This window comes from Spermophilus citellus (assembly GCF_964194105.1).
Source record: "Spermophilus citellus genome assembly, chromosome: 1".
Lineage (NCBI taxonomy): Eukaryota > Metazoa > Chordata > Mammalia > Rodentia > Sciuridae > Spermophilus > Spermophilus citellus.
The window spans coordinates 224,341,861-224,368,543 of NC_138182.1; the positions used below are offsets into that span (position 1 = coordinate 224,341,861).

The 26,683-nt window shown below is 34.4% G+C and overlaps 1 protein-coding gene across 3 annotated transcripts in view; it reads left to right on the plus strand.

The window, feature by feature from the left end:
- AP3B1 (adaptor related protein complex 3 subunit beta 1) overlaps positions 1-26,683 on the plus strand; it is a 263,662-nt gene that overhangs the window by 22,725 nt on the left and 214,254 nt on the right. For all 3 annotated transcript variants that reach the window (XM_081280210.1, XM_081280208.1, XM_081280209.1), the window contains exon 2: positions 8,041-8,116. In XM_081280210.1, coding sequence (XP_081136336.1) covers positions 8,041-8,116 — 76 coding nt within the window. The remainder of the gene's footprint in view (positions 1-8,040; positions 8,117-26,683) is intronic.

Sequence of the window (26,683 nt, forward strand, 5' to 3'; positions counted from 1 at the left end):
GACTTCCCTTGTCTTTTAGTCTCTTATATAAAGTGGCATTTTTTGATTTATAGTGCTATTAAATAGTGAAAAAGAACTTTTTTACCTATTCCAAACAGTTTTTCTGTCTCAGCCTGTATCAACTTAACTACATCAGTGACCCTATGAGATTTCCTTCAAAACTTTAAGGGTGGGCTGGGGATGTGGCTCAAGTGGTAGCGCGCTTGTCTGGCATGTGTGCAGCCTGGGTTTGATCCTCAGCACCACATACAAATAAAGATGTTGTATCTGCCGAGAACTAAAAATAAATATTAAAAAAATTTCTCTCTCTCTCTCTCTCTCTCTCTCTCAAAAAAAAAATTGTGCAGCAATTTATAAAAAAATAAAAACCAAAAAACTTTAAGGATATGTAGTTACATTATAGAAGACCCTCCAGAGTTCCTACTGCCTAGCAAGAGACCAAGGAGCTAAATGCATTGATTAAGGGCTTGACAGCTGTGGAGACTTGCTGTGATGTATGTATACCATGATGGTTTTTAATATATATAATCATGGTATATGTACATACAGGATGCATGCCTGATTTTTAACCTTTTTCAGGGTCATGAATGCTTTTGAGAATCCAGTGAAAGTTAGAGGTTTTCTGTATCCCTGTAAGGAAAGAGTTTATTTAGTATGCAGCTTGCATTCATTTATTCTTTCAACTAATATTTTTTGTGTACCTATTAGGGACCTGTAAAGAATTTATTCTATTTAAGAACACTTATAGGCTGTCTTTAGACTTTGAGTCCTCATTCAGAGATTCATGGAGGTCTTTTGTGATCACTCTATTACCTTTTCTATTTTAATTCTTTGCATATTTCCTCTTGGTTCTTTCTCTTTTCCATCTTCCCTTCTTCCCTTGTCCTTTTTCCTCTGTCATTCCCTTTATCCCCTCCACCCCTGTTCAAGTTTCAAGTGATCAGGGACACCAGTCCTCAGAATAGTTCCTGAAACATAGGGTATTTAGTAAATAAATGTGCTAGGACCAGTGATAATTGCTTTATGATCTGATTGAGTCTTTATAACAAACTAATTGACACCAACTTTTAGTTTAGTTGACTTTTTTCTATTGTAGTTCGCTTTCTATTTTATTGGATTCTTTTTTTCCCTTTTTAAATTTATTTTTAATTTTTTTTATGAAGAAAAAAACATTTTGAAGTCTAATATACAGAGGATTCGGATTTCTTTAGGTTATCAACACAGCATTAGCTTTAAAGAGAACTTTTCACATTGGATTCTTATCTTTATTGTTCCCTTATCTGCATTGTTAACTCTCTCACTTGCAGGTTCCCTCACTAGGACATTGTTCTGATGTCCTTCTCTTTGGCTTACTCTGACTACCCTATTTAAGATTGCCTCCTCCTCCTCCTTTTTTTTTTTCTGCATTCTCTTTCCCTCTGTTCTATTTTCTTCCCATGTAATCTCATGACTGATAATTTACTTATTTATTATGTTTATTGTTTTTTTAACTTACTAGAATGAAATCGATGAGAGCAAGTTTTTCCCCTAGTTTTTCTTTTTTGGTGTGCCACAAATGCACATGGAGAATCAGATGAGAATAGAGTTATACAATCTAAGGGAAGAGGTTTAAGGGTGGAAGAAGAGTAGTTAATTGTATTAGAATGGAGGAATAATCTAAAAGTATCCATGAGATTTTATATTGGATTTTTAAATTAAGAGGCAATTTATTGTCTTGTGTGAGGCAACTTTTATATGAATAAGGGAGAAAAAGAAAACTATGGAGGGTTGAGGAAATGGTTATAACATTATGGACTTTTCAATCTTGTGAGCAGTATAGTAGGAAATGTTCATATTTACTTGGATAATTTATGGTTCTTCCTTTTAGAGAGTTAAGAGATGGATGAGTATGTGTTTTGTTTTTATTTTCTCTTGTACTTATTAAGAGAATACATAGTGCCCAAAGCTATTCTAGGTTCCAAGTGTCATCCATGGGGAGTGTAGGCCCTAAGCAACCTGAAAGCATTATTAAATCTTAATGTTGTACACATAAACTCACCATGAAGGCCCATCTCTTTGGTATGTAGCACGGGAAATAGGTAAATCCTGACTTTTGTATTCAGCTTTCCTTTTTTTCTTTCTGCACATCCATTTATGTTTACAAAGCGCCATCTGGAGTAGTATGATCTCTTTTTTTTTTTTCTTAAAGAGGGAGAGAATTTTTTAATATTTATTTTTTAGTTTTTGGCGGACACAACATCTTTGTTTGTATGTGGTGCTGAGGATCGAACCCGGGCCACACGCATGCCAAGCGAGCGCGCTACCGCTTGAGCCACATCCCCAGCCCATAGTATGATCTTTTGTTTGAGTGGTTCTCAAAGCATAAAGAGGTGCCCGAGTTTTATAATTTGGGAACAGGGCTTAGTAAAGATTCAACCCTTTCCTCTTTGTAGCTCTTGATACATTCTTTTTGGAGATGTGCCTCCAGTTGAAAGTCACTATTCTGCATCACTTTTCCCAGTCTATCATTTCTGGATTTAAGTTTCAGGTATTGCTTTCTGTGATACACAACTTTTGGTAATTGAGAAAAAAGAAGGTAACTGGGTAGAGTGACTAGATAATGACAGTAAAGTACTGGATATTTCAAAAAAAGCCAGAAGAAAGGATTTTTAATGTTTTTATCACAAAGAAATCATATATGTTTGAGGAGATAGATATGCTAGATATGCTTACTCTGATTTGAACAGTATCAATTGTTACATGTATTGAAACATCACATGGTACCCCATAAATATATATAATTTTTGTGGCACTTAAAAAATATAAAAATTATCCATAGAAGCTTTACTCATGGTAACAAAAGAATGGAAAGAAACCAAATATACATTCATTATTGACTAGATAAACAAACTTTGGCAGATTGATATAATTAGATTAAAATGATATATTATTGATAGGTGTAGCAGCCTGAATGCATACTTATGCTATGTGAAAGAAGACAAACACAAGATACCAAATGTTGTGTGATCTCATTTATATAAAATTCTAGAATAGACAAAGTATAGTAATAGAAAGTTGATCTATAAAGTTGAGGTGGATAGGGAATACTGAGGAGAATAACTGTAAAAGGGCATGAACAAACTTTTTGAGGTGAAAATGTACCACACAAAGGTTGTGTAGTGATTACATGGCTTTCTACTTATTTGAAAACTCACTATAATGTACTCTTAAAAATGATTTTATTGTAATACCAAAATAAAATTGACATCCTCACCCTGCGCCCCCTGCAAAAAAGAAAAAAAAAGAGATGATTATGTAGTTCAGTGCCCTCAAACTGGTGAAGGACCTTTTTTCTTTAATATTTTCAACTTGTCATGGATGGATAATTCTATAAACTACAATAAAAATAAATTACTAGAAAAATAAAATGAAAAAAGCATATGAAAATATAAGCTCCAATTTTATGTATTTGATTCAATAAGCATAAAATTTTACTGTCAGATTGCTTTGTCAGGTTTCTAAATGTGCATACTCTGAATTTCTGTATGTATTTCTTAAAAGGTCAGTAATAGAAGTTTGTGGATTGGTAAACAACAAACTTCTGGGTTCTTGCATGAAACTTCCTCAGAGAATGCTTTGAGTAGCATTGATAATAGCAATAGTGTGACATAGTTTTAATTTTTCCCTTGATTTACATTGTCTTTAAAAGGAGTGGAAAGGTTTAATGAGTTGTGGATTTTAGATGTATAAAAAAGGTAATTTATACTGTGTAAAAGCCCCAGTACCTCTTAAATTCTTATATGTAACTGGTAAAATTTTGCTTTTCATAGTTAGTTATTCTGGTGCTAGAATATGAGTGACTTTCCTGGTAATAATAAGTGCTTTAACTTTTCTCTGTTCCTTGAAACTTAAAATAGGCATTTTTTGAACATGAAAGGAAAAGTTATACCATTTAACACCACAAGATGTCACTTACGTAAAAATAAAGTTGGTATCCTAATACTGAAAGCCAGACAGCTGCAGGTAACTAGGTATATGAAGAACTAAGTAAATAAAACAATCAATCAAAAACCCCACTTTTTTTCCTGAAGCAAGGATTTGTTTTGACTCTATGAAAATATTGCTGATACAACATTATTTTCAATCTTGATGTTTAGCAAAAAGAATTTTTTAATTTCTAAGATGTTTGTATGAATACATATTAATGGATCATTTTTGAATTCACATATGAAAAAGGTAAACTTAAAATGACTCAGTAGAAGTGAATATATTTTGGAAGGAAGATTTATTTTTTTGGTGCTGGGGATTAAACCCAGGGCCTTGTGCATGCAAGCCAAGCACCCTACCAACTGAGCTATATCATATCCCAGCTAGATGTGAATATATTTTGAAGGTGAATGAAGTTTTGTGGTATTAACTCTTCCAAATCTTTACTATTTTGATGACAAGAAGAGAGAAATTTGGGAAGAAATATGTAATTAAGTATCAGAACTTTTTAGGTCTTATTGACAGACATTTTGAGAAGTTGAACATTGCATCAGGGTGAAACAAGGCCTAGGGTTTTCTCTTCTTGTTTCTTGTTTATTAGCTCTTTCCCTGTGTTAACATAAAAGATGTTTGGTTTTTTAAATATTTATGTATGTATATATGTATGTGATGCTTAGGATCGAACCAAGTGCCTCACACATGCTAGGCAAATACTCTGCTACTGAGTTACAGCCCCAGCCCCAAGACATTGTTTTTTTTTTTTTTTTAATATTTATTTTTTAGTTCTCAGCGGACACAACATCTTTGTTGGTATGTGGTGCTGAGGATCGAACCCAGGCCACACGCATACCAGGCGAGCGTGCTACCGCTTGAGCCACATCCCCAGCCCCAAGACATTGTTTTTGCTGTTGAAGAATATCTCTTCTCTTAAATGAGAAGAGCAAAACCTTTGGCTTTAATACCAGAATCCTGTTTTCTTGTTTTTAGTTTGAGAGAGCAGGTCAGGACCAAGGTGTTTGAGTAGGGGACTCTGGCATCTTGGGCTTAAGAGGAACAAACTAGGTTTCCATTAGGACATGAATAAGATTATGTCTGGGGTTAGAGGTTGGGCTATCCTAAAAATTGATGTTTCATTCTTCTTCACTGCTCACTTCTGTCTATAGATAACACTGGTAGAGGAGAATGATGGAATACTCGTGGGGAAAAGGAAAAGGGAACAGGCAGGTGAAAATTGTTTTCTTCCTTTGTGGCATGTATGAGTGTGATCAAATATATACACCACCCATATATCTTTTCAGTTTAGTTCTTATCCAGTTACTTCCTTGTTTGTTTATTTATTTGCTTTCTTAACTTTCAATAAGATTTTCAAGGTTTCTTTTAGGTTTGGGATTTTCACTTACAAAATTATACTCAGTCAATAGATAATAAGGGAAAATGGCAAAATTAGAGGAAAAGGAGATAAAATTATTTGCATTAACTTTACTCCCTTTTCTGTTGCCTGTGCAATATGAAAGAGCCTGAGAAGTTTTAAGAAAGAATGTAAAGTTTATTATAGTGAATATTTATATATAATATTTTAATAGTAGTTGTATATCCTCAGAGACAGTTTTTATATATTGCTGAACCTATTATGTATTTGTGGTTGCAATTTTAGGGAAACATAGATGTCTTTTTTTTAAGAGAGAGAGAGAGACAGAGAGAGATTATTTTTCAATATTTATTTTTTAGTTTTCGGAGGACACAACATCTTTTATTTTATTTTTATGTGGTGCTGAGGAATGAACCCAGCGCCCCACAGGGGCATGCCAGGCAAGCACGCTACCGCTTGAGCCACATCCCCAGCCCTAGATGTCTTAATTATTGTATTTAGTTATTTAAAAAAATAAAATTATTTTTTTTTAATTTTATGAGTAGTTTGGAAAGTAAGAGTAATTTTTTCAAAATAAATTTCATTGCTTTTTAAAAATTTTATTTTTCAGTACTGGAGAACACTCTATCACTCTATCACACTCTAGCCCTTTTTATTTTTTTATTTTGAGACAAGGTTTTACTAAATTTCTGATGTTGGCCTCAAACTTGTGATCTTCCTACCTCAATCCTGAGTAGATGGGATTATGTGCCCAGCTTTATTGCCTATATTCTTTTTGGAAAAAAATGTTCTTAGTTTTCTAAAAACTTTTTTAGCTGCAATGAGAATTTGGAATATTTAACCGCTCCATTAGTTTACCATAACAAAATACCACAGATGGGATGATTTAATCTATGGAAATTTATTTTTTCACGATTTTATTTCTCACAATTCTGAAGACTGAAAGATCAAATTGTTGGCAACTTTGACTTCTTCTTAAGCTCTTTCTTGCTTGTAGATGGCCATCTTCTTGCTATGTCCCTGTGTGGGACATTCCTCTGTGTGTCTGTCCTAATCTCTTCTTACAAGAACACTACTCATATTGGATTAGGATCCACCCTTAGATCCTTATTTTAGGTGAATTACCTCTTCAAAGGCTCTGTCTCCAAATATAGTCCCATTCTGAGTTAGGAGGTTAGGAGTTCAACATATGAATTTGGGGATGGAAAGACATAATTTAGCCCATAGTAATGCTTGGGTCAATCATTTATTTAAGAAAAAAAATTTAAATTATTTTTATTTAACCCCGGGGCCTTGAACATGTTAGACAAGTGTTCTAGCTATACCCCCAAACCTTACGATTTAATACTTAGTGATTACTGCTTATATTAGGGCTAGAGTTGCAAAATGTTTAAGGGTAAAGTAAGATTTCTTTCTTTTTTTTGTTTTTGTTTTGTTAAGGCTATGTATTTGGAGTAAAGAAGCTCTTCTGGCCTGTATTTAAGCTTCAACTGAGAAGGAAGTTCTCAGTTACATTATCATATCACTGAGCTACATTCCTACCCCTTTGATTTTTTGAGACAGAGTCTCACTAAGTTGCTGAGGCTGACCTTGAACTTAAAATCCTCCTGCCTTAGCCATCTGAATAGCTGGAATTATAGTTTTTATTTGGTGGTTTATATTACTATAAGCTTAGCTTCCTGGGAGTTTTCTTTTTGTTTGGTGTACCAAATAAGATTCACTAATTTAAATTTTTGGAAACATGAATTTGATATTCTTAAATTGAGTGATGAAGTATTTGATCTCTAATATACTTCCCAAAGGTAGATATATTGTTTTAGAGAACTAAATATTTTATCCACAAATGTGACCAAGGTGCTATAAAATTTTTAAATATCAACTCTTTGGTGATATGGTTTCTACACAATAAATTATCCACTTAAATGTTAGAATTGGAAGAATTTTGAAAGGTGTGTATACCTGTGAAATCACTATCACAGTAAAGATACAGAACATTTATGTCATCTTGTGAAGTCACCCACCTCCCCCGATACTGGGAAAGGAACCAGGAGCTCCTTTATCACTGAATGTTATATAAATGAGTCATACAGCATAAAACCTTTAGTATTGACGTTTCTCATTCAGCATACTTTTTTTTTTTTTGTTGCATTCATCAATAGTTTGTTTCTTTCTGTTACTGAGTTGTATTCCATGGAATGGATATACCACAGTATTCATCCATTGAAGGATATCTGAGCTGTTTCTCTTTTGACTAATAGTAATAAAACTTGTGTATAGGGTTTTGTGAGTCTAAATTTTCATTTTTAAGGGGAAAATGCCCAAGAGCATTTGTTAGATCAAATGGTGATTGCAAGTTTTTTTCTATAACTATTTTAATGCTAATTCAAGGGTTTTTCCTATTTTATTTTATGATTATGACAAAATTTGGGATGACAGAATTGATATGCCTGTATTTGCATTGATATTTAAGTATTAAATGCAACACTGAAGAACAGGTTTTTGTTTGTTGGTTTCATTGGTGGGCTTCATGACAGCATAGCACATGAATAAACAAGGGTTAAACAAGAAATGTATATTTAGTTATAAATAAGAATAAGTTACTTAAGATTGTCCATAGTATTATTTCAAATTTTTACAAAAATGATATATTTTAATAACTGTCTTATGTAAAAATCCAACTATGGAATTTTTGATTCTTGTAATAGGAATGAAGATCTAAAACAGATGTTGGAGAGCAACAAAGATTCAGCTAAATTGGATGCTATGAAACGGATTGTTGGGGTAGGTAAAATAGATTATTTTGATTTTTGTAAAATGGATAGGTAGTGATTATATTAACTATATATATTAAATAATGTGTAAATAATATCCCATTTATTCTTTAATGTTAAGTTAGAATATCCTATCTAAAAGTGTGAAAGTATTGAAGTACCCAAAAACAAGACACTTGGGTTCTAATTTCATCTATTTTCTCTTAACTTTTCTACCTCTAATATCTAATATTTTACTGTGAGATAGAAGGAATTATTTTATAGACAAAAGACAATGATATAGCTATCATCCTGCATAGACTTCATGCAAAGAGGAATATTCAAGGAATGTTTTGGTGATTCTACCTAAAAGTTATAAGCACACTTTCGTTTTTCAAATTCCATTACTACCAATAAAAACACATTCAATTTAATAGCCTAGAACTTTAATAAGCATTGTTAAAGGTAAGAGCATATACTACATTTTAGTTAAAATGCACAATTCAAATAATTAACTACTATGTTATTAGAGGGGTTCTGTTACCAGAGAGCTAAAAATATAATGCAGTTCCTAATTATATATACCATCTTTAACAAAATATGTTTGTAATTTGTATTGTGATCACTCTCTCTTTATTTGATATTTTTCATATTCACAAGGGAAAAAAAACTGGTCTAATTTTGGTAACTCTTTGATGCTAAGGAGTCCTGCTTTTGTTTCAATGGAATTAAATTCACAAAGTCTATCTTATTACTACTATGCTATTGCTGATTTTATTTTCCATTATCTTTATGTAATAAGATAAAAAAATATAATTCATTTGAATAATAGGAAATAGTACTATTTTTCAGAAGGCAATGCCACATAGGAGAACTTGAAATTTTATTTCTTGTTATATTAATGTCCAAGTTCCATTTAAGAAAAATGGTTACAGATATTAATAGGTTCTGTTAAAGAGTAAAGTGGTATGAAAATGAAATATATGAAAGCAAGGACTAATTATTATCTGTGGAACACCTAAGAATGATCTGGTCTTGCCTTCAGGCAATGAAGGTGGCGATTTTGAGAATCATCTTATAAATTTTTAATTAAATGTTATGCTTTATGCATAATAGTATTTATGGATAGACAGTTCCTGCAGTGTTTTGAGATAGAGTCATGCTGTGATTCCTAGGGTGGTCTTGAACTTGCCATCCTCTTGCCTTAGCCTGCTGAGTAGCTGGGAGTGCAGGGCATTTGCCACTGTCCTTGACTTGCATGGTTTTTACACACATGAACTTTAATTACCACAATTTAGTTAAGTAATTTAGTTAAGTCCCCCAATAACAGTGCAAATTTCAGCTACCATGGTGTATTAACTGAGTGACTGCATCATGTACAAACTTTACTGCTAGTTCTTCAGGCAGTAAGTACATCACTATGTAAATTACAAATGTGCATCATGATTGTTTTTTTTTTTTATTGGTTGTTCACAACATTACAAAGCTCTTGACAAATCATACATACAGCAATCAATCACCGATACATTTAGAAAAAGTGAAAAGATATCTTTTCACTTTTTCTAAATGTATCGGTGATTGATTGCTATATGTATGTTACATTCAGCCTCATACAGAAATGAATATAGTTGTGTTGCCTTGTTTTTTGATGAGAAACCCAAGTGACATTTTGTAAAAATGGGTAATTGAAAGAGGGATTTGGTCAACAAAGATGAAAGTGCCCCAAAGAAATGAAAAGTAATTTCACTGGAAATGAAATTCAGGTAGAGTGTTAATGGAGTTATACAGAAAGAGCTGTGGCAATACTGACATCACTCCTTTTTGACAAGCATGTCTGAATTTCTAACTAACTGAAAGAACTTTGTAAAGATAAGTTATCAATGTAAATGACAGAAAGGATTTTTTTTTGGGTATTGTACCCAGGAGTGCTTAATCACAGAGTCACATCCCAGCCCTTTTAATATATTTTATCTAAAGACATGGTCTCACTGAGTTGCTCATTACCTCATTGAGTGGCTCAGTACTTCACTAGGTTGCTGAGCTGACTTTGAACTTGCAATCCTCCTGCTTAAGCCTCCTGAGCTGCTGGAATTACAGATATGCACCACTGTGCCTGGTAGGAAAGGGGTTTTGATAAAAGATGAAGATGTCCCAGAAGAAACCATGCTGGTAGAATACCATTAACTAAAGGAATTCCCAGAGACAATTTACAGCATTGAAAGTACAAAAGATAAAATGTTGGAAGCTAATCCAAATTTAGAAAGGATTATGACAGTTTATCAAGTTAGAGAAAAGATGCTTGCTCAGTATTATAAGTTACACAATGAGAACAAGGCAAGCCCTGTTCAAATGACTTTTTTTTTTTCAAACTACTCTTGATAAGTTAATTCTCAATGTTTCAAGTTATAGTACACCAAATAAATAATATTTTTACTATTTTGTGTTTTCCTGTAATGAAGAATTTAATCAAAGTTTTGACAGAAATGTTAAAGGTAACAGATCAGTTATACTTTTTCCAGTGAATTATTAAGATAACTTTTGTGGTTTCAGTTTATATTTCTACAGGTCTCAGTACTGCACTACTATTCAGAAAAGGGACTGCCCTTAATTATTTTATCTTTTTAAAAACATTATTTAATTTTTATTTCTGATGGCAAAAACTTCAGAAGAATTTAGATGTCCAACAATAGATAGTAAAATATGGAATATTTTCCAGCTATCCAAAATGATATTCAGGAATACTGTGAAAACAAAAAGATTTGGAAGGAAGCATATTCACTACATTTTTATGTGTTTTTACTTTTCTTAGTACTTTCTTTTTTAAAGAATTTAATTGATTATTATAATTGTACATATTAGCGAGATTCATTGTTACATATTCATACTTGAACACAGTATAATTTGGTCAGTTTCATTCTCTAGTACTGCCTCTATTCCTCCTCTCCTTCCCCTGCTGATCTTTCTCTTTTCATGAGATTTCCCTCCCACTAACTTTTTTCCTTTTTGCTAACTTCCATAGGTAAGAGAAAAATGACCCTTGACTTTCCTTAATTATTTCTTTAAACTTTGGCTCTTACATTCCATTAAAATACTTTATTTCACTAAATTACAGAATAGTATTGAAATTCCTGGTTCAGAAAGTGAGGGCAAGTGTATAAAGTAGTCTTTAGGTAAAAATTTTTAAAAAATTGAAAAATGTGGCATTAGGTGTTATTTTCTATATTATGTTTTTGACACCAATAAATAGATATATTCTCATAATCTAGACTACTGGACTATCATAAATATAACTTAAATGTAAATAAGTGGATTATACAAAATGTAAATATAGCCATGCATACCTGGTAGTTACAGACTATCTGTCTCTTTTTGAGAAATTTTGTTTAAAGGGAAATGCTTTAATTATAGGAAAATGATTAGTAATTAATAACCACTCTTACACAAGTGATACAAATATTTGTTATGCAAATAATATAAACATTTATTATTTGTAAAGTTTTAAATTATTTATTTTGAATAATATTGAGGTATAAAAATAGAGATTTCATCTTTCAAATAAACTTAAAAATCAAATAGTTAAGTACTCTTAAATACTAATTTTGGACTTTGGGATAACAGAATGTGCTTGCTTCCTCTCCTTCCCTTTCAGTAGTGTTATACTTTGTAGTTTTCATCATAGTCTTGCGTTCCTTGTTAGATTGGTTCCTTTGTATTTTTTTTTTACCCTTGATTTTCATTACGAGTGGTCCCCATTGAAACGAATAACTTTTCTGTAACTTGCATTTAGCTTTCTAAGTGAACTCTCCTTTAACTTATCCAATAATCTTTTCAGTCCTTTTCTTGGATTTTCTGGACAGATAATTATAACATGTGGAAGCTATAATAGTTTATATTTTAATTTTAAATATTTATGTCCTATTTTTCTTGTATCTGCATTGAATACAGCTCTGCCATGATGTTGAATACTGTGGATAGTAGAGGACATTTCTGATTTTATTGGAAATAATTTAACATTTAAATATTTCTTTCTTTTTGTTTTAAAGATGGACAATATCTATTTATTTTATTTATTTTTGTGTGGTGCTGAGGATTGAACCCAGTGCCTCTTGTGTGAGGCAAGTGCTCTACCGCTGAGCTATAATCCCAGCCCCAATATTTAAATATTTCTAATGTCTTACTCTTTGGATATAATGTATCTTGTAGAATTCATGTAGACACATTTTTACATATTTATGTGATGTTGATCTTGTCTTTTGAAAAGGTTTCTGATATGGGTTGAGCTAGGTTCATAGAATGAGTTATTGTCTAAGCTTTCTTGGCCTGCTGCAAGGCTGAAAAGACCTCGCCTTATTGTTTTTAGTTTTTATGTTTAGGACTAGAATCCATTGGCATTAACTTTTGTGTATGGTGTGGGATAAAAGCCAAGGTGTTTATTTTTTGCCCCTGAATATCCAGTTTTCCCTTTGCTGTGGGTTTAAAAAGCTATCCTTTCCTCTTTAAAGTTAACCTTCAATAAAAATCAGTTTACCCTGTATACATGACACTTCAACTGAGACGTGTCTGCAGCTGACATCTGAGATCTGGCTCTTCTCTGGATTACTAATCTTTATAGCTATCATTTCTTGAGTCCCTTAGTTTTAATTTCTATATCCTCAAAGTAAAATATACTGTAAGTTCTCCAATCTTAATTTTGTTTTACAAGATTTTTTTTTTTTTGGTTGTTGTCTAACTTTTGTGTTTCCATGTAAAGTTTAGAGTCAGCTTGTCAGTTTCTGAAAGGAAAGAAAAGGCTCATGGGATTTATATTGGAATTGCATTAAATCTATAGATAATTTTGGGAGAATTAACATTTTCACAGAATTTATTCTTAAGCTTCATGATTATGATTCTATCCTTTGTTTAGAAATTCAGTTTCTCTTGGCAGTGTATGTAGTTTTTAGTGTTATATTTGAACTTCTGTTGTTTTGTTAGTACTTTCCTTAAACATTTTTGTATTTTGGATACTATTGAATGCTGTGTTTTTAAATCTCAATTTTCAACTTACAAATTTTGCTTGCTTGTTCCCCCTTTTATTAAATAATTATACTTATTTGCTTGAATTTTTTTCAGTGAAATGTTAATGACAATCGTTTTTTCTCCTTTTCATTCAGTGTTTAGTTTGATTTATAATTAGCACTGTATTCCTATGTGGAAACTCCAAATTATTTAAAACCTTCCATGTTTGTACACACAGATGTGTGTGTGTGTGTGTGTGTGTGTGTGTGTGTGTATGTGAATTTTCTGTTATTAGATGTTGGATTTTGAAATTCTCTCTCTGATTTAGTTCATTTATCTTTGTAATTATGAGATAATGGACAAATTTTAATCTTTCTTTGATAGTTGAGACTTAAAATTCCTAATGAAAGTTATTGACATATGTTACATCATAGCCATACATGTCACAGAGTATTTAGTTGGATATGATTGAGTTGAAAACAATTAAAAGTAATTACAAAGTTCTAGATATTTTGGTTATATATATTTCCAAAATATATTAAACCAGATGCATTGTTACTATAGGAAAACCTGAAAAGTTCCTTTAAGAAACGGAACTTAATAACATGCACAATTCTTATTGTCTTGAGTTAATGATTATAATAAATATTTTTTTCTATATCTTTGTAGACTGTTCACTCTCTTGCTTCTTTCAACGTAGTTATTTCATTTCTATGTATATTTTAAAGAATTCAAGTTAAGATTGTTGCTGGCATCTTTTTTTTTCCCTTCAAATTATTGGTTTGGAAATTGCTTAAAGGGCCAAGATTTTCTGCAGTCATGATGTGCATCAGGACCAGTTCCTTAATACCAGTCCTCAGATTTTACTGGTGGTACCTATCTATAGAACATTAGTGGGTTTTCTGTCAGTTTTGCTCTAGTCAAATCAAGGGCTCCTAACTTTCCATTTACTCTTTCCACCACAGCCTCTTTTTAAAAGCTGAATCTATCAGTAGTGTGTGCCACCATTCCTGACATGGCTACTGTTGCAACTGGTCTCCTCCCCTCCTTTTTTGTTACCTATAAATTAGTGAGTAGTTATTTATAAATTAAGTTTCTGCACATTGTTCCCATCTTTATTTATTGCTGTGAGGAATGACCTGTCAATATTGTTAAGACATTTAGTACAATTTCTTTTTTCTTCCTGAGTTTAAAAATTATTGTATAATTTTGCATCTTAATTATTATTCAGTGTTTAAAAAGTAATTTGAACAGCATATGAAAGTCAATGTAATATACTAAATTAATAGAATGAAGGGGAAATAAACCACATGATCATCTTAATTTATATAGAAGAGGCATCTGACAAAATTTGTTACAATCTTTAATGGTAAAACCACTTAACACTAGGAATTGAAGAAAATTATTACAACATACTAAAAGGCATGAAAAAACATAAAAGCTAGCATAATATTCAGTGGTGAATGACTGAAATCTTTTACTCTATGGTCAGGAATTTTATAAGGATTCTTGCTTTTGCCACTTCTATTCAATTTAGTACTAAAAATTTTACCCAGAGCAGTCAAACTAGAAGAAGAAATAAAAGGCATCCAATTAGAAAGGAAGAAGTTAAACTATTTTTGTTCCCAGACAACATGGTGTTTACGTAGAAAACCCTCAAGATTCCACAAAAAATAATTGTTAGAATTAATACTGGGCTGGGGATGTGGCTCAAGAGGTAGCGCACTCGCCTGGCATGCGTGGGACGCTGGGTTTGATCCTCAACATCACATAAAAATAAACATATTGTGTTCACCTAAAACTAAAAAATTAAAAAAAGAATTAATACCTAAATTTAGCATAGTTGCAGAATACAGAATTAACAGGCAAAATCAGTTGTATTTTTATACACTAACAGTAAACAATCTGAAAAGGAAATTAAGAAAATAGTTCCTTTTATGATAGTATCAAAAAAAAGAGTAAAATAATTAGGGATAAGCTTAACCAGAGAGGCGAGAGATTTGTAAACTGAATGCTTTAAAATGTTGCTGAAAAAAATTAAAATATAAATAAGAAAGACTAATATGAAGATGTCAAAGTAATCTATGTGTTTTACTAAAAACACCAATGATTTTACTTTTTTGCAAAAATAGAAAAATCTATCTGAAAATTCTCATTGAACTCATGGGACCCTGAATAACCCCAAAAAATCTTGAAAAAGAGCAAAGTTTAGGTCTCACTTTCTGATTTAAAAACTTACTATAGAACCACAGTTATAAGAACAGTAAGATATTGAGATGAAGATAGACATATAGACCACAGTACCATAGAGAGCCCAGAAATAAGCCTTCATTTATATGGTCAAATGATTTTTGGTCAAGGGGCAAGAGCATATAAAGGAAAAAGGACAGTATTTTAAACAAAATACTGCTAAGAAAACTGAATATCCATCTGTAAGAGAATAAAGGTGGAACCCTAATTCGTGTCATATGTAAAAGAAAATCAAAACAGATCACAGATCTAACTGTAAGAACTGAAACTTTTATAAAACTGTATGAAGAAAACAGGACAAAAACTTCATGGCATTGGTTTTGACAAAGAATTCTTACTATGACAAAACACGAGCAACAACAACAACAAAATAGATAATTTGGATTTTATCAAAATTAACATATATGTATCAAAGAAGATCATCAATAAAATGTAAAGGCCACCTACAGAATAGGAGTAAATATTTGCAAGTCACATATCTCATAAACGGGATTAATATTTAGAATATATAGATAATTTCTATAACTCAACAACTAAAAATCCAGTGAAAAAAGTAGATAACAGAGTTGAATAGACTTTCCTCCAACCAAGATATACAGATGGCCAATAAGCACATGGATAGATGCTCCATATCACTAATCATTTGAAAAATACAAATCAAAGCTACAACAAGGTGAGACCACTTTTATACTCATTAGGATGACTGTTATCAAGAAAACAAACTACAGGTGTTGGTGAGTGTTTTAATCAGCTTTTTTGCTACTGTAACCAAAAGACCTGTCAGGAACAATTTTAGAGGATGAAAGTTTACTTGGGTGCCCATGGTTTCAGAGGTCTCAAACAGCTGGCTCCACTCCTCTGGGCTTGAGGTGAGGCTGATGATGGTGAAAGAGTGTGGTGGAGGAAAGCAGCTGGTGATATCACACCAGGAAGAAGAGAGAGAGAGAGAGAGAGAGAGAGAGAGACAGACAGACAGACAGACAGACAGACAGACACACTGTCTCCAGAACAAAATATAAACCCCAAAGGCACGCCCTCAGGGACCTACTTCTTCCAGCTATACACTACCTGCATATGTTACCATTTAGTTAATCCCTACCAGAGTATTAACACACTGGTTAGGTTAAGGCTGTCATAACTCAAATAATTTCATCTCTAAAACTTCTTGCATTGTGTCAGACATTAGTTTTTTGGGGACACCTAAATGTAACAGTGAGGATGAAGAAATAAAGATTACTGGTGGGAATATAAAATGATGCAGCTACTATGGAAAAAAGTGTGGCAGTTCCTTAGAAAATTAAAAGTAGGGTCTGCGGCGCCCGCCGCTCGAGCAGTCCGCGGCGCCCGCCGCTCGAGCACCCCCAAGGTCCCTGGGCGGCTGAGTGTGGTTTCGCCGCTGCCAGGCCCGCACCGCCGGAGCCCCGCGGAGCCGATGCCTGGGACGGAGCCTAGGCCTGTGATTGAAAACATCAAGTCATGAGCCAAGGTGGAGGGAATCCATCACGACTTCAGCGCGAACAGTAAGGCTGCAGCCCCAGGTGCAGGGCTCTATCGGCCCCATCTCCTTCTCCTCTCCGCCTCTCCGCCTTGCTTCTCCCCAGCTGTCTCTCCTCCCAAGCTCAGTCTCTAAATCTAGATTTCAATTTCTTTCCCCCACCCCGCCCGCTCTCCCGCGTGTCCGGTACCCGGCCCCCGCGGCCCGAGGCGCCGCCTCCCCTCCCCCAACACGCACCCCCTCTCCAGGGGTCCCGAAGGCCGCTGCCGCCGCCGCTGCTGCCACCGCCTCCCACAGAGCATCATAGAGCAGACTCTTCACCGCGCGAATGAGCTGCCGAATTAAATGAAACAGCTGATAAGATGAGAGACAATTTAAAATCCAAGTGAACCGAGAACACGCACTGAGCCCTGATCCGCTGAATTCAAACTCCCGGTCACCTGCTTCCCGCAGACAAACAGCTATGACTCGGCATTAATCCATCCGGCTGAAACAACTGGTCAGCCCTTCTCATCATACGAAGGTAAATGCCTACCGAGCCTTCATAAGTAGTGGCCACAGGTTTGAAACGGGGCTTGGGAGAGACAGTAAGGACCCACCAGTTGCATTGGTAGCCCAGCAAAGGGAAACAACGTCATCAGACTGCTGTGGAGGAGATAACTTCGTTGAAACCGACAGCTACAGGTGTGTGATCCCACAGCCTTCCCTCTCCACACATCGGGAAAACCTTAAGGGCCACTCCCAGCTCTCCCGCAAGGGCCCCCCCCAGCTCTCCCACGAGTGCTACAGCCAGCCCGAGAGAATCAGAGGTGGTGCGGGTCCCCGCGGCGCGGATCTACCGCTCCCACCAGGGCTGACTGCTGAGGTCTCTTGCACCAGCTACGGGGAAGTGGATACAGGAGGGCAAGTAAAATCCGCTGAGGATTCTCAGCCCCAAGCTCTACAAACTTAGGGTCTGAGGGAATGGCAAACTGGAAGAGTGTGCCCAGTCGTTCATGAAAACAGGGCTCCCGGGAGCAGCAGACCTGGCTTGTAGCCAGTATTGTGGTGAGAGGGGCCTGGCTAGAGAAAAAGTGGGAAGTGACTAGACACAAGAGGAGGCCCTAGACACTCAGGATTGGAGACTCGCCCAGTCTGGGAGGAGCTGCTGCACAGTGATTGGTTCCCGAGTATCGACAGGAGAAACTTGGCCTGGTGGACAAAGTGCCACCTACTGGAAGAGAAGTTAATCAAACTCTAAGACGGCATTTATTAGGGTTTTTTTTTTTTTTTTTCTTTTCTCCTTTTTTTTTTTTTTTTTTGATTTGGGTTTTTCTTTCAGTTTCATTTTTTTCTTTCTTGTTGTTTAATTAATTTTTTTTTTAAAAATATTTTTTAAAAAATTTTTTTGCTACTAATTTTAATTTAAAATTTTTTTAATTATTTTTTTTAATTATTATTATTATTTTTTTAAAATTTTCTTCTTTTTTAGTTCCTATTTTTTTTCTTCTTTAGTCTTTTCATTTCTCTTATCCCCCCTTTCCTTGAATTCTACCTGCCTACTCTCATTCTCTTTAGTGACTTCACCCCTTCCCTTCAAATACCTTTCCTCCCAAACATCAAATTAATTTATAGGAGTAAAAAGTAACCCAGCAGTCAAACAGAACAAGAAGTAACATGAGCAGCTTCAAAAAACAAGGAAGAAAAGGACTACAAACAATGCAGGACAGCCTAAATATTCAGGAGGACGTGGAGTCATCAGAAAAATGGTCATATAAAGAACTCAAGGAACACCTTAGACAGATGGAATGGAACCTTAAGGAGGATACAAGACAGCAAATTCAAGCAGCGAAAGAACACATTCAGAATGAATTTCATAAACAGATAAAAGAAGAAGTTAAGCATCTCTATCAGGAGATAGAGATTATAAAAAATAATCAAACAATAATTCTAGAAATGAAGGAAACGATAAACCAAATTAAAAACTCAATTGAGAGTATCACTAACAGAGTGGAGCAAGTAGAAACCAGAACGTCAGATAATGAAGACAAAATATACCATCTTGAAAAGAGTCTAGCCAACTCAGAAAGGCTGGTAAAAAATCACGAGACAAACATCCAAGAGTTATGGGATAACATGAAGAAACCAAACTTACGAGTCATCGGGATAGAAGAAGGTACAGAGATTCAAACCAAGGGAATGAGTAACCTGCTGGATGAAATAATTACAGAAAACTTCCCAGAAATAAAAAAGGAAACAGATGTACAAATTGTAGATGCATACAGGACACTGAGCACACAAAATCACAGTAGACCAACGCCAAGACACATTGTTATGAAGATATCCAATATACAGAACAAAGAGAAAATATTAAAAGCTACAAGGGAAAGGAGACAGATTACATTTAGGGGTAAACCAATACGGTTAACAACGGATTTTTCAGCACAGACACTGAAAGCAAGAAGGTCATGGAACAATGTATTTCAAACACTGAAAGACAATGGATGCCAACCAAGAATCCTGTATCCAGCAAAATTAAGCTTCAGGTATGACAGCGAAATAAAAATCTTTCATGATAAACAAAAGTTAAAAGAATTTGTAGCCAGAAAACCAGCATTGCAAAGCATTTTGAGCAAAACAGTACATGAAGAAGAAATGAAAAACAATAACCAAAACCATCAGTGGGAAGAGCCTCAGTAAAGACAGAGGGCGAGGGGAAAGACAACCATGGTGAAACAAACTAAATTTTTTTTTTTTTAAAAAAAAAGGATAAACAATCAATCATGGATGGAAGTTCAAACCATATATCAATAGTAACTCTGAATGTTAATGGCTTAAACTCTCCAATAAAGCGACATAGGCTGGTATCATGGATTAAAAAAACAAACCCAACAATATGCTGCCTCCAGGAGACACATCTGATTGGAAAAGACATTCACAGGCTAAAGGTGAAAGGATGGGAAAAAATATACCACGCACACGGTCCTCGCAAGCAAGCAGGGGTGGCCATCCTCATATCGAATAAAATCGACTTCAAGACTAAGTTAATCAAAAGGGATAAAGAAGGTCATTATATACTGTTAAAAGGAACCATTCACCAACAAGACATAACAATTATCAATATTTACGCACCAAATAATGGTGCTGCGACATTCATAAAAAAAATTCTTCTCAAATTCAAGAATCAAATAGACCACAACACAATAATTATGGGAGACTTCAACACACCACTCTCACCATTGGACAGATCCTCCAAACAAAAGTTGAATAAAGAAACTATAGATCTCAATACCACAATCAATAACCTAGACTTAACTGACTTATATAGAATATATCAACCATCATCAAATGGCTATACTTTTTTCTCAGCAGCACATGGATCCTTCTCAAAAATAGACCATATATTATGCCATAGGGCAACCCTCAGTAAATATAAAGGGGTGGAGATAATACCATGCATTTTATCTGATCATAATGGAATGAAACTGGAAATCAATGATAAAAGAAGGAAGGAAAAATCCTACATCACATGGAAAATGAACAATATATTACTGAATGATCAATGGGTTACAGAAGACATAAAGGAGGAAATCAAAAAATTCTTAGAGATAAACGAAAATACAGACACAACATATCGGAATCTATGGGACACAATGAAAGCAGTTTTAAGAGGAAAATTCATCGCCTGGTGGTCATTCCTCAAAAAAAGAAGAAACCAACAAATAAATGAGCTCACACTCCAACTCAAAGCCCTAGAAAAGGAAGAGCAAAACAACAGCAAATGTAGCAGAAGGCAAGAAATAATTAAAATCAGAGCAGAAATCAATGAAATTGAAACAAAAGAAACTATTGAAAAAATTAACAAAACTAAAAGTTGGTTCTTCGAAAAAATAAATAAGATCGACAGACCTTTAGCCACGCTAACGAAGAGAAGAAGAGAGAGAACTCAAATTACTAACATACGGGATGAAAAAGGCAATATCACAACAGATGCTACAGAAATACAGAAGACAATCAGAAATTATTTTGAAAACCTATATTCCAATAAAATAGAGGATAGTGAAGACATCGATAAATTTCTTAAGTCATATGATTTGCCCAGACTGAGTCAGGAGGATACACACAATCTGAACAGACCAATTTCAATGGATGAAATTGAAGAAACCATCAAAAGACTACCAACCAAGAAAAGTCCAGGACCGGATGGGTATACAGCGGAGTTTTACAAAACCTTTAAAGAAGAATTAATACCAATACTTTTCAAGTTATTTCAGGAAATAGAAAAAGAGGGAGCTCTTCCAAATTCATTCTATGAGGCCAACATCACCCTGATTCCGAAACCAGACAAAGACACCTCAAAGAAAGAAAACTACAGACCAATATCTCTAATGAACCTAGATGCAAAAATCCTCAATAAAATTCTGGCGAATCGAATACAAAAACACATCAAAAAAATAGTGCACCATGATCAAGTAGGATTCATCCCTGGGATGCAAGGATGGTTCAACATACGGAAATCAATAAATGTTATTCACCACATCAATAGACTTAAAGATAAGAACCATATGATCATCTCAATAGATGCAGAGAAAGCATTTGACAAAGTACAGCATCCCTTTATGTTCAAAACATTAGAAAAACTAGGGATAACAGGAACTTACCTTGACATTGTAAAAGCTATCTATGCTAAGCCTCAGGCTAGCATTATTCTGAATGGACAAAAGTTGAAGGCATTCCCTCTAAAATCCGGAACAAGACAGGGATGCCCTTTATCTCCACTTCTATTCAATATAGTTCTCGAAACACTGGCCAGAGCAATTAGACAGACGAAAGAAATTAAAGGCATAAAAATTGGAAAAGAAGAACTTAAATTATCACTATTTGCAGATGACATGATTCTATACCTAGAAGACCCAAAAGGGTCTACAAAGAAATTACTAGAACTAATAAATGAATTCAGCAAAGTGGCAGGATATAAAATCAACACGCATAAATCAAAGGCATTTCTGTATATCAGCGACAAAACTTCTGAAATGGAAATGAGGAAAAACACTCCATTCACAATATCCTCAAAAAAAATAAAATACTTGGGAATCAACCTAACAAAAGAGGTGAAAGATTTATACAATGAAAACTACAGAACCCTAAAGAGAGAAGTAGAAGAAGATCTTAGAAGATGGAAAAATATACCCTGTTCATGGATAGGCAGAACTAACATCATCAAAATGGCGATATTACCAAAAGTTCTCTATAGATTTAATGCAATGCCAATCAAAATCCCAACGGCATTTCTTGTAGAAATAGATAAAGCAATCATGAAATTCATATGGAAAAATAAAAGACCCAGAATAGCAAAAGCAATTCTAAGCAGAAAGTGTGAATCAGGCGGTATAGCAATACCAGATTTCAAACTATATTACAGAGCAATAGTGACAAAAACAGCATGGTACTGGTACCAAAACAGACGGGTGGACCAATGGTATAAAATAGAGAACACAGAGACTAATCCACAAAGCTACAACTATCTTATATTTGATAAAGGGGCTATAAGCATGCAATGGAGGAAGGATAGCATCTTTAACAAATGGTGTTGGGAAAACTGGAAATCCATATGCAACAAAATGAAACTGAATCCCTTTCTCTCGCCATGCACAAAAGTTAACTCAAAATGGATCAAGGAGCTTGATATCAAATCAGAAACTCTGCGTCTGATAGAAGAAAAAGTTGGCTCCGACCTACAGATTGTGGGGTCGGGCTCCAAATTCCTTAATAGGACACCCATAGCACAAGAGTTAACAACTAGAATCAACAAATGGGACTTAATTAAACTTAAAAGTTTTTTCTCAGCAAAAGAAACAATAAGAGAGGTAAATAGGGAGCCTACATCCTGGGAACAAATTTTTACTCCTCACACCTCAGATAGAGCCCTATTATCCAGAGTATACAAAGAACTCAAAAAATTAGACAATAAGATAACAAATAACCCAATCAACAAATGGGCCAAGGACCTGAACAGACACTTCTCAGAGGAGGATATACAATCAATCAACAAGTACATGAAAAAATGCTCTCCATCTCTAGCAGTCAGAGAAATGCAAATCAAAACCACCCTAAGATACCATCTCACCCCAGTAAGATTGGCAGCCACTATGAAGTCAAACAACAACAAGTGCTGGCGAGGATGTGGAGAAAAGGGTACACTTGTACATTGCTGGTGGGACTGGAAATTGGTGCGGCCAATTTGGAAAGCAGTTTGGAGATTCCTGGGAAAGCTGGGAATGGAACCACCATTTGACCCAGCTATTGCCCTTCTCGGACTATTCCCTGAAGACCTTAAAAAAGCATGCTACAGGGATACTGCCACATCGATGTTCATAGCAGCACAATTCACAATAGCTAGACTGTGGAACCAACCCAGATGTCCTTCAATAGATGAATGGATAAAAAAAATGTGGCATCTATACACAATGGAGTACTATGCAGCAATAAAAAATGACAAAATCATAGAATTTTCAGGGAAATGGATGGCACTAGAACAGATTATGCTTAGTGAAGCTAGCCAATCCCTAAAAAACAAATACCAAATGTCTTCTTTGATATAATGAGAGCAACTATGAACAGAGTAGGGAGGGAGAGCAGGAAGAAAAGATTAACTTTAAACAGAGACATGAGATGGGAGGGAAAGGGAGAGAAAAGGGAAATTGCATGGAAATGGAGGGAGACCCTCATTGCTATACAAAATTACATATAAGAGGTTGTGAGGGGAATGGGAAAATAAACAAGGAGAGAAATGAACTAGAGTAGATGGGGTAGAGAGAGAAGTTGGGAGGGGAGGGGAGGGGGGATAGTAGGGGATAGGAAAGGTAGCAGAATACAACAATTACTAATAGGGCATTATGTAAAATTGTGGATGTGTTACCGATGTGATTCTGTAATCTGCATTTGGGGTAAAATTGGGGGTTCATAACCCACTTCAATCTAATGTATGAAATATGATATGTCAAGAGCTTTGTAATGTTGTGAACAACCAATAAAAAATTAAAAAAAAAAAAAAGAAAATTAAAAGTAGAATTACAATATGATCCAGTTACTCCATATCTGGTTATATACAAAGAAGAATTGAAAGGAGGTTAACTTGAACAGATATTTATACAATAGTGTTTGTACATTTATTCACAAAGCCAAAATGTGGGAAAACATTACATGTTCATCACTGCATAAAGAGATAAACAAAAAGTAGTATAGATATCCATAATGAAATATATTCAACCTTAAGTAATGAAATTCTGACATGCTACGATGTGAATAAACCTTAAGATAGCATGTTAAGTGAAATAAGATACAAAAAGACATATGATTCTATTTATATAAAATACTCAAACTTACAGAAAGTAGTATAGTGGTTATCAGTGGCAAGGGGGATAGAAAGGTTGAGTGCTCATCTTTCAAAAATCACTTTAGATATTTATTTTAAATGATATGACCTTATCAATATAGTGCTTTTGGTTTAATCTCTATCTTGCTTATTTAAGTTTGCTCATGGCTTTTACTGTTTTTGTTTTTTTCCCCTCAAATCATATCCTCCTCATTCTTGAGATTTTTGGTTTGTTTCCAGGCGATACAAGCATTTTGTATACAAGGAAGATAATGTGGATGGCATTTTCTGAGTCCTTTCCTGTTGGAACTGTTTTTTGTACTTTTACCATGTGAAAATACATTATTTAATAGAATTATTAGATTGTAATGTTTTCTTCTTCTAAAAGTTGTATAGATTTTATTCTTAATTTCCTCTGGTTTAGATGTAGGGGTCAGAAGTATGGTGGCAACCAGATTTTTAAAAAAACTTTTTGTAGTTGTAGATGGACAGAATGTCTTTATTTTATTTGATTATTTTTATGTGGTATTAAGGATCAAACCCAGTGCCTCACACATTCTAGGCAGGAACTCTGCCACTGAACTACGTCCTCAGCCCAACTGGATTATTTTATTATTTCTCTTCTGTGGAACCTGTTATAACTGTCCAGATACTCAGCTTTGACTATGTTGAGGAAAAAGAAATTTAATCAAGATATGATCTGTGTTTTTCTTCTTTTCACTGATTTGTTATAGTACTAATAAACCTTTTTGTTTTAAAATCTTTAATCTGTCTTTTACTTAGAGAAATTTTCTTGTTATTTATTTGCTCTTTTTTTCTGTCAGTCTGCCTGTTTTCTCTTGGCATTTCTATTATGTGTTTATTACATTTCTTGGATCTGTCCTTCATGTCTCTGTCTTCTGACCTGTCAAATTGATACTGTCTCTCTGTCCTTTCCTGATTTCTGGATGAATGTTTTAAGCTGGCATTGTAATTCAATATAGATTTTTGTTATTATTTTATGTTCCCCTACTATATTTTAAAATGTGGTAGTGATATCTTCATCTGAAAGCTTCTTTTCATAATGCAAAATTATTTTTTTTATACGAAATGCCATATCCCCTCAAATCTCATTAAGAATATGAATTGGACATTTCCAGTGCTATTTTAAGGAATCTGTTTTCTTTTCTTTTGAACTGTGGGATGGTTTTGTATGCCATTTATTTCCCCCATTTGGTAATGCTTAGAGAGCTTTAGATGTGTCTGTAGTTGGCCAGAATTTCTATTTGAGATTGGTTCTGTTATAGACTCTTTAAATTCTTAGTATCAATGTTTTCAGGCTCAGTGGTTTAAAGAAGAGAGTAGTATCAATATTGTTAATTATTAGAAGATCAGTGTCTATATAGAATAAGAAGAACAAGTAGTTCCAAGGTAAGGAGCCTGAGAGCACTGTTCTCTCTGTCTTGTTATAATTAGTACATATGTCTTTGTTGAGTGTAGCAATGTAATTAACTTTCATGGTTTTTTTGGGGGGGTTTGTTGTTTTAAGTGATCCTTGGGAATAAGTAATCTAGTCTTTTGTATGGTATGCTGTTATCAGGGTGCTTCTGAAGATGTTAGGAAAAACAATATCTGGGAGCTGGGAATATAGCTCAGTTGGTAGAGTGCTTGCCTCGCGTGCACAAAGCCCTGTGTTCAATCCCCAGCACTACACACACACACAGACAAACCAATAAATGTGAGCCAAGAAACCGTTATGCTTAAGTAGTAGGCAATAGTTCCACTTATGATTAAATTGTAAGTTATGCTAGGGGGACATGGTATCCTACATCCATTTATTCTCCAGATTGCGACTAGTGGGTAAATGGTTATTTTCTAAACTGTTATGTTCATTCCATGTAGAAATTTGTTGAAATTTCTGTCATGTGACTGGTAGATTATCTGTAATTAAAAATATGCTGGGTTGGGCTGGGGTTGTTGCTCAATGGTAGAGTGCTCACCTAGCATGTGGCAGGCCCTGGGTTCCATCCTTAGCACCACGTAAAAATAAATAAATAAAATAAAGGTATTGTGTCTAACTAAAACTAAAAAAAAAAAAAAAAAAGAAAAAGAAAAAAAAAATCCTGGGTTGACCCAGTAGCCAAATAGAGACAACAGAAGAAAGTGTTAAAAGTTCAGGATAGATTAGAAGAAAATCATTTTGAATAGCAAATTTTTTTTTTGAATAGCAAAAATTAAAAAGAAATGAAAAGAGCTTAAGAACCTGTTGGATAATTTCAAAAGTCCTAAAATATGTATTATTGAATTCAAAAAAGAGAAGAGAAACAGACTAGGGCAGAAAAAAAATATTTAAAGAAATAACAGCAGAGAATTCCCCAAATTTAAGCTTAGCATGGTGGCACATGCCTATAATCTGAGCTGTTCAGGAGGATCATGAGTCTGAGGTCAGTCTCAGTCAGTTAGCAAAACCTTGTCTCAGAAAAAGAAAAAAAATAAGGCTGGGAAATGGCTGGGGGTATAGGTCA